Source organism: Morone saxatilis, unplaced genomic scaffold (assembly GCF_004916995.1).
Source record: "Morone saxatilis isolate NCDOM2014 unplaced genomic scaffold, NCSU_SB_2.0 Contig7, whole genome shotgun sequence".
NCBI classification, from domain to species: domain Eukaryota; kingdom Metazoa; phylum Chordata; class Actinopteri; family Moronidae; genus Morone; species Morone saxatilis.
Window position 1 is genome coordinate 7911192 of NW_023340246.1, and position 12280 is coordinate 7923471.

A 12280-nucleotide genomic window follows, 5' to 3' on the forward strand; every position below is an offset into this window, starting at 1 on the left:
GTCTTACTGTTCTTATGCTGTTTTTTTCTCTTTTTTTCTCTATCCACTTTGCTGCTGTAACATTGGAATTTCCCCATTGTGGGACTATTAAAGGAATATCTTATCTTATCTCATCTTTAGTCATATTTCACATTCACTGCCTTATTCAGCAGCTGCATGCCTACTAACTGACTAGTAACATCCAGTCATATCCATTCAGGTGTACAGCGCAGTCATTAAAACATGACGCTTCTCACTATTACTCTTTTTAATCCTTGGCACTCATTCCAACTTGTTTTACTGCTGCAGGTCCTCTACCTCAACCTTCTAATAATGTTCACGTATTTGTTTATAAAGGGTGGTTTCGTTCTCCCAGCAGTCCTCGTTGCCGCTCAGATAGTTTGAGAGCTCCCTCAAACGGCAGTACTTCCTGCCAAATTCAGCTGCAAAACCATTTGCAATAAATCGTCAGTTCTTTGACACAAGTGTCTCTGACTCAAACAGAAGTTTGCCTGTTAGCAATAAAAGTGCTAAATATAGGTGTCTCAGTAAATAATCAAAACAAGATAAGTGTCTCAGCTCCACGGCCAAAGACAAGAATAACTGGATTACTCTTTCTGCCAATAAATATTACATTATATTTATATAACCAGAGATAATATAGGAGCTCATATAACACACACATTCATTTCAGTTAACCATAAACTTGTAAAACTATAAAATCCTTGTGCTACAACTTGTATACACACACACCCAACTGGTACTTGTTCCCCGGTGAGAGTGAAAGAGAAGCGATAACGGAGATGATCACGAACTGTATTTCACATGTCAGTCAGGACGTCTTACGGGACACGTTCTCTGAGCAGAGTGGATTCTGCTCAGACCTACATTAGGCTGCTACAGTGACGCTATGCTGTGCGTGGGAGAACAGAGCAGCCCTAGAGTGATAATTAGTCCAGTCTCTTGTTGGGCAGCCGATTCACACATCAGCATTGGCTCTCTTCTTTCCTTTTTTTAACTTTGTTCCTCTGTATCTTCTTTTTTTTTCCTCAGTCCCAACTTGGCTGCCTCCATCTCTCCTTCTGTGCATCTCTCTCTGTCTTAATTAGCCTCAATTCTCTTCACTTCACTTTGATTGGATTCAATTTGATTCAATTCAGTAGAATTCAACTCAAGGTTTAGCAGAGACCACACACTATCGCATACTACAAAACTAACAGCAGAGAAAGTTTATCTGTTTCTTTCTCTTCCTCTCTTTCCCAATTCTCTTTTCACCAGCTATGATGAGCTGCAGTGAAACTGAATAATTCACAACTGCAGCAGCAACATTCAGGAAGACCTCAGCAGTCAGTGATAGACAGAAAACAGTCTGCCAGTTTGTTTCTGAAAATGCTCATCTCAAGTACCTGTGCATCTGTTCACTGGCACTGCTGGGCCTACTGTGGATACTAATGTAGCTTTTGTATTTCAGCCAGTAAGTCGTCCCACAGGCTGAAGAATGTACCTATTTACTTTGTAAGCTGCTATTTCATTCTGCAGAGAAATACACTGTGTTTTGATGTATTGTTACTTCATGATGTCCTTCTGGCTGCTATTATATTACTATAGTCTTGTTTCAAAGCCTACAACCAAATTTAACAACATGACAGCAGTAAACAGTGTCTGGTTCTGGGTAAATCACAGTGCGCTTATATTTTGTTAGAGGAGCCATCTGGGGCTTGGCAAGACTGAGGACCTTTCAAAAGATTTGTAATATAAAATCAAAATATTTGTTATATTAAAAAAATCCCAGGAGACAGATCACATCTTCTGGCACAAAGATGAGAAGAAATCCCACACAAAAAATACATTGTTTTGGGGGAAACTGAGTAAAGCAAAGCATGACTCATCTTTGACCAGCTCTGTTTGGTCTTGTGACCCAACTACATGTTTGAGTCATCTGATGCTTTGTCATGGTGATCTCTCATGCACAGAAACAACAACCTGACAGACTCGACTCAAGCAATAAAAGTCACGAGGAAGTGATGATTACTCAGTTGATCAGCATTCATTCAAACCAGCAAAGAAGCCAAGCAAGCTGATTTCAAGCTGTCTCCTAATGACTGAATGTGTTAGATGCAAGTCAAATTATTTTAATGAGTTCACTTTTTCCTCATACATATCATTAATCATACATCATCATCATCATCACCGTGATTGTAACGATTGGTGATACCAGAATGAACCTTTGATATCCATCAGTGCTGATGAACATGTGTCATGATACAGCAGCATTTACTCTAGCACGAGTTAATTTCAGAGTATTTCTGAGTTAGCTGAAGGATAACATTACCAGCTGTAACCGTAATTCTTCCACCTGTGTAATCACATCTGTAAGCAGAAGATTAAAGTGAATCTGCCTCTCCTGTGTCTCTCCTACTCGGTTTTTCTACATATTTCCCAGCATAGAAACATTAAAATACTGCAGGATGAGTAGATTGATCTCTGTCCTCCAAAAAGACATCCCTAGAGTTCATATTTAGCACTCACCGCTGTATGTGACAATCCGGATGGTGGAGTCACCCTCTCCAAAACGTGTGATTGGGGTGAGGCGCACCTCATAGGATTCAGGCTTTATGAGCTGCGTCAGGTTGTGTGTCATGAGCTCTCCTTTGTTGATTGTTCCATCCACAGGGATCTCCTGCTCCCACCAGCGCTCTAACCCCATCTGAATGGGACAAGGACCCACAAAAGGTTAAGATTATTAGACACAAATTCAGTTTCTTCACCTACATACAGAAACACACATTTCTCACATTTTATTCATAATCTAAAGCAATTGGCACAAAAGCTGTCAGCACTGGGTTTTCATCCATCAGAATTTAAATATGTTGATTCATATTCTACCCATAGTTTTCACAAATTTTAGGTTCAAGGTTATCCTATAACCCATAAGTCAACCTACGGCATGTGGAGTCCCAGAAGGAGCTGTTTTGGCCCCCCTACTGTTTTTATTATACGTGAATGTTTTTTTTTGGTTTCACATAAGAATGAAAACACACTAAAGACAGTCTTAATTGAGGTATTCAGTAGGATCGAGAAATAAATTGTGTCATTTATGTGGATTAAATCGTAGCTAAGCAAGTTTGACCAGTATTGTCCCAGAGATGGTTTCCTGCCAAACCCTCTGTTGAGACAACCTAACTAGGTTTTTGGCTAGAACAGCAATGATAAAAGAAGTATAACACTGTTGGCTTATTCTATTGTTTTGAGTTGCTTTAATCAGTCACTGTTCAGGAAATGAAAAAGAAAAACACCTCAAATTAACTACAGATCTTTCAGTACAGGTTAGTCAGGATTGTGTTGGGTTTGAAATCAAAGGCACATGTTGGCAAACAGCACTACCAACAGCTTGGGTGGTCACCCTTGAAGGAGAAAGCCGTACAAAAAAAATGAGGTACATAATATTTATGACAACAGAGCCTGTGAGCATCTCAAAGTCCACCTTTGTAGAGTTGGAGGAACTTAAGCCCACCAGACTAGAGCTTGCTGAGGTTTAATATCAACATGGTATTAAAGCTCCTTTAGGTTCTGTGTTGGTAGGAATTTGAATTAAGTCTGCACACAGGTAATTTTTATAAAGCAGCTATAGTATATTGTATATAAACTGTATCACCTGACTACTTGTATGTGAAAGGGATCATTCATATCACCCAGTTTCCTCAGCTCTACAAAGATTTATAGCAACTTTCAATATATTGTTTTGGTTTTACAGCCCACAACTTTACTGTTTTGGTTCAAACAGGCTCAGCGCTTTATTCAGTGGCATTTTTTGCTGTAGCAGGCAGCTTTTTTCAACACAAAAGCTCTAAAAAAATAACTGCACACTACCTGCCCAGCACCAAACGGCAAACAGGCACATTGATCATCAAGCCGGTGAGCATAGTGGAGCATTTAGCTGCTACAGAGCTAGACATTTCACTCAGGAATTGGTGGAGACCAAAACAGAGCTAAAAGTAGAGTGAATATAGGACTTACGTTTGTCAGGTGGCCAGAAACCTGAAGGATGTACTAGAACTAGAACTCCTGTGTCTTTGCTATCATTATATCAAGAACTATACTGACAATAAGTCTTGGTCTTAATAATCATAAACAGAACATCATTCATGGAAAGTATTAAGTGAGAACATGGAGAACACTGATTATTGCAAGTATATGAAACCAGATAAGTCAACTTACATTCTTCAATCACTGGATCATAACAATTACATCTGTTGAGATACCTTACATTTCAATTGCATCCTTGACATGTTTGTAGTGTGTGATTTAATGCCGTTCATCCCAAACAGATTTTGCAACTACCATCACTACAAAAGGAGCACATGCACAGTACAATGGACATTCATAGAGGCGTTTGCTCCAAGGAAAAAGTTGTGTACATGACCACAACAAATATGTATTCCCTTCACCATCAGTGTAAGATGTTCCATCTCATCTGCCAATTAACCCTGCCTATAGGCATTTGTATGATCTGCCAACATAAAATGCTACACAACAAAAACATTTTTTTCTGTGTAAGCTGTTGACAGGTAGCTGCTCATTAGCCACATTTACTTTCAAAGCAGCTTCCAGCCTCTGAATTCAAAGACTGCCATTAGCAAGCAGCAGAGATATTCTTATATCTGCTGAGAAAAAAAATCCCTGATTCATTTTTCCATTAAGGATATGCTTCAGTCTGCATTACTGTACTTGCAATACGGGCGTTTTACAGTATAACACATTTGTGCTCTAATCATGCTCTACAATGTTTTGCTATACCTTTCCATGGAGACCTTGAACTGACAATCTAATAGCTCGTCCTTGCGCAATGTTGAGCAGACAAGCGTACCTGTCTTTAGGTTTCTAAGCTTGGGTATCACACAAAAATTAGCTCATGCTTTTCATGTCTTGTGATACAATACAGCCCCTTGGAAATTCAAAGAAACAAAACGAGGGCTTGTTGCTGCATTTGCTGGGGGCAAAGAGAAGAGAAGTAGGGTACATTTTATCCTTGAGAATCAGTTTAAGGGGAAGAGCTGCACAAAGACAAGTTACAGCTTCTGCATCACAATTAGTGACTTTACATGCCCTTCTCACTCAAAGGAAAAGAGGAAGTGTGTTACCAGCAGGAGAGACAGAGATAGAGTGAATGAAGGTGTGATAGCAGTGAAGCAGAGTCAGTGTGTGTGTGTGTGTGTGTGTGTGTGAGAACAATACCAATTAAGTAATTACTTAGAGCCTGGATGATCCACAATTATGGGGTGCAAGTTTTCATCACCATTAGTTTGCAGGTAAATAGACTGTTGTGTCTGCCACTGGTAATTGTAGATGGAGCACTTGTCCCTACCTATCCTTTGAAAATTTTAGCTATCCTCTAAGTACAAAAGGCATGGCAGTTAATTGCCATAAATTACACAGTGCTGGCCTGTAAGTATATGTGTGTGTGTGTGTGTGGACAATCTAAAAAAAGTATGTGTCATTTCCAGCTGGAGACACACAGATGTATAAAAAAAATTACACATCCTGTTTTGTTCATAATTGGCAGTCTGGGTAATGTCTGTAGAGGGTGAGGGCTTTGCAGATGCAGCAATAGGCAGTTGCAAGGGTCAGAAGTTACACACATGACAAACTACAGTGGAGCTAATGCACATGTGCATTAAAACAACTAATACTGATCTATCAATCTGTGTCGACCATTTAATCCACCTGTCCAAATTAATATGTTTTAAGGAGTGGTATTGTCAAGGACAAAAGTCTTGTCAGTGTATGTGGGTCATACCTACATTATTTCTGACCATGGTAATCTCCTTTAAAAATCAGCCACAAAACAGATGAAATCTCACACTATTTTAATTTCTTCTTATAATTTAACCCATTTGACATCATAACATCTGGTTAGGTCCTCATTATGTGCTGTATTTTTGGCATTGTTGATTTGACTGAGATTTATGTTTATGTATTTGTTCAGCTTTGGCGCATCTGTAACTGAAATTTGGCTAGATTAGTTTATACTAAACCTTACTATTCTCAAGTTCCCAAACCATATTGCTTTCTTTATTGTATGTTTAGGTGGTTGTATAATGCCATGAGCATAAATAAAAGTAATAATACACGTGTGTGTGTGTTTTTTGTGTAGCTGTATATCAGCTTTTTTTTTAATTTTGGAGACCTGTGTCAGATTTAAAAACATTTAATTAGTAATAGAATATCTAATAGGGGACTGGTGTGTGTGTGTGTGTGTCCCAAAGCTCGAGGCAGATGGAGGCCTTAAATGCCAGTCTTGGCAAATGCTGCCTCAAGCCCCAAACAACAAGTGGAAGCAAATAGTTAAATTTTTTCCATATCAAAAACGAATTGTGCTTAAATGTGCAAATCAAATCAAACTTGAGCTCGTGATTGAGAAAAACATTTAACTTTTCAAACGCTTTGAATCATACACATACTTATTGGCTTATGGATTTTGCACCTTTGTTTTGATTCCCATTAATGTTCACTGAATCACTGCTTCTGTGCTCAATTAACATTTCTGTTTACATCCCATTGCCTTTCCACATTTTCCCCACAGAGGCAAAGTGCCATATCGATTTAATTTCATTTGATTGCAGCAGTAGTTCATGCCGTTTTTATGGCAACTTAAAAAAAAAAAACTGCGGGATTGATCAAAGCAATAGCAGAAGCCAAAAGAAACACGGGAATAATCAAAGTGACGGTGTAATGTTAGACGACCGCCGATCTACTGTAGATTGCCTGCGTGTAATTAGTATGGCTCCTATTGATCTGCTGGCACACTCTGACTTGACAGATCAATTGAAAAAGACGAAAGAGGAGGAGGGGAAGAAGGAAGAGATGGAAGAAGCAGTTCCAAGATGACAAGATGTAGATTGAAAAAGTTATCTTACAGGGGTTGGAGATGGGCAATCAAGCTTGTGGACAGCAGAGAAGGTTCTGAAGTAGCCGGCTACAGTATCAAAACAAGGGCAGATGTCACACCTTCGCATTGCATCCTTGACAGGTGCAGTGATTTGTGTTTTGTGATTCTCGCCCATGCATGCCTTTCAGCTAGAGCTTCATTCCCATTGCCCCTTCAGCCAGACTGTCTCTCATGAGCATACTGGACGATAAAACAAAGCAATCCATTACAGAGGCATAAGGTCTACCAGCTCCAAGTATTAATTCAAACGTACGGAGAGAAATGATAATAATTCCAAGGGAATGGCAGGGGAGCTGCTGCTGGATCTATAAATAGATCGAAGTGGTTTAGTCCACGTGCCGAAGCTGCACCACTCTTTCACAGTCAGTCCATGGGTAACTCTGCATTTATTTATTTACTGAAAGGAGCCTCTCCTCCTACTCATTTCTCTCTTCTTCTGTCTCATTTCTTGCTCACTGCCTTTTTTACTCTTTCTGGTTTTCTTCCCCACCAAAAGATGTTTGCATTATCCGTCTAAATAAACCTGAAACTCAATCAATCAGAGGGTGTACTGTATTGTTAATCCTAAGAAAAAGTCTGTGAATTTCCCCTACAGCAAATAATCTCTTTCATCTGCGGCAATGGAAGATTGGTTGCTATGCCTTGCAGGAAGGAAATAATGGTCACAAAATGTACCCTCTTGAGATATCAAGGCAAGAAGGTGGAAAGAAATTAATTTGCTCAAACAGTGATTGTCTGCTAAAATAGACTGGGATAGTGATCAAATAAACAAATGCAGAAAAGGTTGGAAATGCTAATGTGATTTCTGAATTACTGTGGCTTCGTTCTAGCACAGATGCAGACATTCTAATCTTTTAAAAAACTGTGCGCGGGACCAGCTGAAAATAGGAAAAGCAAATGTATATTCCTGGCAAGTTTTCTGACAAACGCCTGGCAAGCGCAAACATGGGCCCTGTAAGCACAACATCATTTATTACCAAACAGACCAACTGAGATAGTTGACAGAAAAATCATTGCGCTACACAAACATAACTGGTTTAGAATGTGTTTTCAAGCTTCAATTCCTTGAGGGTGTAGTGTGAAACAAACATGAAATTATATTATTTATTGCAAACACAACTGTCAGGGTATGCTCGCTAATTCTGAGCAGAGCTGAGATTTAGCATTGCAGCATGTGCTATTTTTTTTTTTATATATATGCTGTTTTTTTTGTCTCCTCCTGAATGGCGGCTCTGTGCTGCAATGCAAAGGCAATGTTAACCTGAGAATCTGTGGTGTTAATGGAGCTAGTTCGCTATTTCTGACTTCATGTGAACTGAAGGTGGTGCCACACCTGCTGATGTAAATGAAAAAGTATAAAGACCAAATGTGCGTCACACTGCCATGACAGGGGGAGACAGAGAGAGAGAGAGAGAGAGAGAGAGAGAGAGAGAGGAAGGTGCACATTGATTGCCAGAGAAAGAAAATGTAACCATGCCATCCATCAATGCTGCAAGCCTGTCATCTGTGGAGTTTACTTGAGAAGCAGGGAAAACGGGAGCTATGCTTGCTCTTTCTCTCTGTGGGGTTCCCCTCCACTCCTCTGACTGAGCTTCTGATGGAGAGCGAAAACAGAAGCATTTCGTGGAAACCACAGAACTCATTGAAGCGATTGCCCCTGACAGGTTCTTAGTCATCCTGCCCGGCCCACAGAGGCTCATTCACTTCCTCAAAAACTGCAGAATAAGACAGACAATGAATCGAAGGCGTAAGATTTGGCGCTGTCAAATGGAATACAACAAGCAAGCGCAAGCTGTGCAAACACTTCCATCGCATGCTTCAATTGGCAATAAAAAAAGGTTTTTACTGCCCTGTGGCACAAAACGACTCTAATTCATTTAGGAAAGGCCGAAAAGAGGCTGACCAATACCAATGACTTAACTATTATTGTACCAGAAGCCAACATTTCTGGTTTTAAAACCTCATGTTCTGGCTGTGACAAAAGCTTCCTGAGAACAGAGTTCTATGGGACTGAATAACACCCTAACCCTAACCCTAACCCTAAGCATTTGTATGACGAACACATAGGTTAAACAGAGAAAAAGAGAAAATCAGCAGGCAGGAGGGTGAGTGCTCAGATAGACAACTCTTAGGAAGTCATTCTACCTGTCTGATGCCTAGTCTGTAGGCGACAATGCGGTCCACAGCGTTGGGGTTCATCTGGGTCCATTGGAGCTTGAAGCTGTAGAGTCTGGGCCTGTTCTGCCACAGAGGGCTGTAGGTATCATAGTAGAACTCTGGTGGGTAGGCCTTGCCTGGAGAGAAAGCAGATCATAATACTTAATGCTTTAATGATTATTTAAATTGAAAAACAAAAAAAAGTCTACAAACCAAGGGTGCCTGTAACTCATGCTATCCTACAAAATTCCCAGAACTGTATTACAGGGCCATTACAGCAATTTAGTATTGCTCCTGTGACAGAAATAATAAAAAACGACATCATCAGGGTTACTTTTTCAAACTTTCCAAAGCTTCCTGCAGAGCCACAGCTCCAGGCTATATAGGCAGTAACAGAGTCCTGCAGATGTGCCTTCAGACATAACATTATCCAGTTTGTTCATTCAGTGTCTGCTCATAATAACTGTTTATTGATTCGCTCTTATTTTAAACACAGAGTGCATGGATGGAATATTTGTTTAAAGCTGAATGGAGCATTATGTGATGTTTTTTCATATAATGAATGAATGATATTCAGGAGCACTTAGTGCACAGCGATTACTGTACAGTAACACTTTATAACCTGAGACGTGACTTTTCCTAGTTATTTTCTCAGCATGCAACAGCAACTGCTACATTACCACTTTTACTTTAGAGCTAGATTATCTTGAACACATTCAGATAAACATCAAACTGTCAGACATACCATGACATGATGGAGAGATGCTAAACGTGCAAAGCCCTGCCAATGACTGGAATCATTTTTTATTGGTGGCCTAAAAACAAAAACAAATATATGATAGATAGAAAGATATTGTGCTGCTGTGAAGACTTACAGTCCCATGACAGCAGTGCCAGTGTCTCACAGTAGCTATAGAACTCATTCGTGTATGTTTTTGCCTAATGAACACACTGACACATTTAGAGAGTGAATCTTATGGCACATTTGGGAAAAATGCTGAAAGTATATGCATGAAAAAAGTACTTGCTTTTAGTTTGAAGTGTCAGTGTAATAAGGGTTGTGTTATTATTAAATGAAATAGATGCATCATTTTTGAAACTTGTTATTATTCTGAGGCACCGTGCAGGCATTCCTTTATACTATACTCGAGTGTAAATGTAAACTTGTAAATGTTTCATTTGTTAACATAGTGAGACTTCTTTAAGGCAAAAAAAAGAGTGCTGAATTAGCATGACAAAGATGTGAACTGTTTTTTATCTTCACTGTGTTCCGTTTGTTCTATTTTTATCCACCCTATATGATATTCCTTGTTGTCGCCATGACCGCATTTTTCCTGAAGGATCATTAAAGTTTAATCATATGTTTCGTGACATACAGTACTTTCATGGCAATTAATCAAAGCATGTTCCAGATTGTAGTATGTCTCATGACTGTAGCTACATGCTGAAGTAGAGATCCTATGTGCTAGATGCCTGCACACTTCCCTCCACAGTGACCTTTTTTTTTATACAACTGGATCCAGACTACCACAGAGATCCTCTCAAACCTTTTCTTTCAATAACACAGTTGGTTGGAATCTGTGAGGATTTACTTTTCTACAGCGATTGTGGCATTAAGTTTTCAGCTTCCCAGTCACAGTCTGTGAGCTGATTTCTGACAGCTGTAGTAGGAGCTGGCAGAACACTGTATTTTAATTAAGATCTAGAAACACGCTTACAGGATGACCTTCCAGGCAAAGAATAGTAATTCACCCTCTGTCCCTTTGCTATTTGGGCTTGTTTATTGAAGGATGACAATACCCAAGGCAGATAATTTTTAATAACCCTGGAAAAGACAGTAGAGCCATTGTTAGCTCAAACAAAAGCAGCACTGGGATTTGATGCACCCGTGTGGAGATGCAGCGAGTAGTTGATGTATGTCAGGCAATTGGATAAACCTGTCAAGTTAGTTTATGTTATTGATTAATTATAATGGCGTTATTTTAATTTTAGTGGTCTCCTGGGTCTCTCCCTGTGGGCTCCTTTGTGTGAGCAGATCCTTGAACCATTTTGTTTCCCTTGATTTGATTTTACTCTGGAGGAAATAAACTGTGACTTGGGAGTTTGTGAAGGCCAAAAGTTCAAAGGGTTACATGTGTAGTTTCAATTCCCTTCTTACAGTAACACAGTAGGGGTAGTGGTTCTTAATCTAAAGCTTAATCTGAATATTGTAAAAACGTACAATATTATAATACAAGTACGAACGATGTTTTCTTGAGACATTATGCGAATGACAAGAAACAAGGATAGGACTTGTTAAACCAGCATTTAAAATGTTAAAATTCTGAAGGGGAATCAATTTATTCGGATAAACGAAGTGTTCATTTAAAAAAAGTATTTTTAATTTTTTTTTCATGTCTATGACATATTCTAAAGACAGACATGGAAACTGTAGTGAAATGTGTTGCAGGTATAATGTCGATACGATTATTAACAGATCATTTTCACTGTCAGTTTTTGCTGGGAACCATGTGTGGCTCTTGGAGAAAATAGGCAAAATCTCTACTTTCTAGTGAAGCATGGCTGCAGATGTGCCTGAGACTCGCGTTATGTTTGCATTGGGTCAAATTCAATCCCAATCTGACGCGCTAATTTGTGCCGTTGACCAATAGCAAACCATCTTGCCAGCACTGGTATTTGAGGGAACTGAGAGCTCGAGGGTACAAAATGGATGAATAAAATCTTATCATGGCCTATTAGCTGTGCTGCAACATCCACTTTTATTCAACCTCCTCTATCAGAGGATAAACTGCTCCACAAAAAAAGCATGGCTTTCAGACAGTTATGAGACAGGAATCAATGGTACAAACGTGTCTTTTGAATAAATAAAATAAAGACCAAAACCAACAGTGAATTCTACTTTCAGGCTTTGGCTGCTTAGCCAAAGTGAGACACTGCTTCTGTAGTTTGTTTTGAGCTGATCCCACGCACCAAAAAGTGTTTTATTCCTCAGCTGAATATATTTCCCAAAAACACACAATTTATTCCTGTTTGAGTAACATTTGCAAGATGCTGCAATGTCCAGCTGTTTTAGAAATATACAATCCGTATCTTTAACAGAAACAATAGCTTGAGTCTGAGTGCCACAGACAGGGTGATGAAGTCACAAAAGTATTGAGATATGGACAAACACATTGTTGGTTGGGTCTTTTCATG

The 12280-nt window shown here is 39.3% G+C and overlaps 1 protein-coding gene across 1 annotated transcript in view; it reads right to left on the reverse strand.

Annotated features, from left to right (window-relative positions):
• The window catches only part of LOC118340952 (MAM domain-containing glycosylphosphatidylinositol anchor protein 2-like), a 105211-nt gene that overhangs the window by 23180 nt on the left and 69751 nt on the right, over positions 1–12280 (reverse strand). The window contains exons 11-12 of the mRNA XM_035679119.1: positions 9074–9222; positions 2509–2686 (exon numbers count right to left, since the gene is read on the reverse strand). Of these exons, the coding sequence (XP_035535012.1) occupies positions 2509–2686; positions 9074–9222 (327 nt within the window). The remainder of the gene's footprint in view (positions 1–2508; positions 2687–9073; positions 9223–12280) is intronic.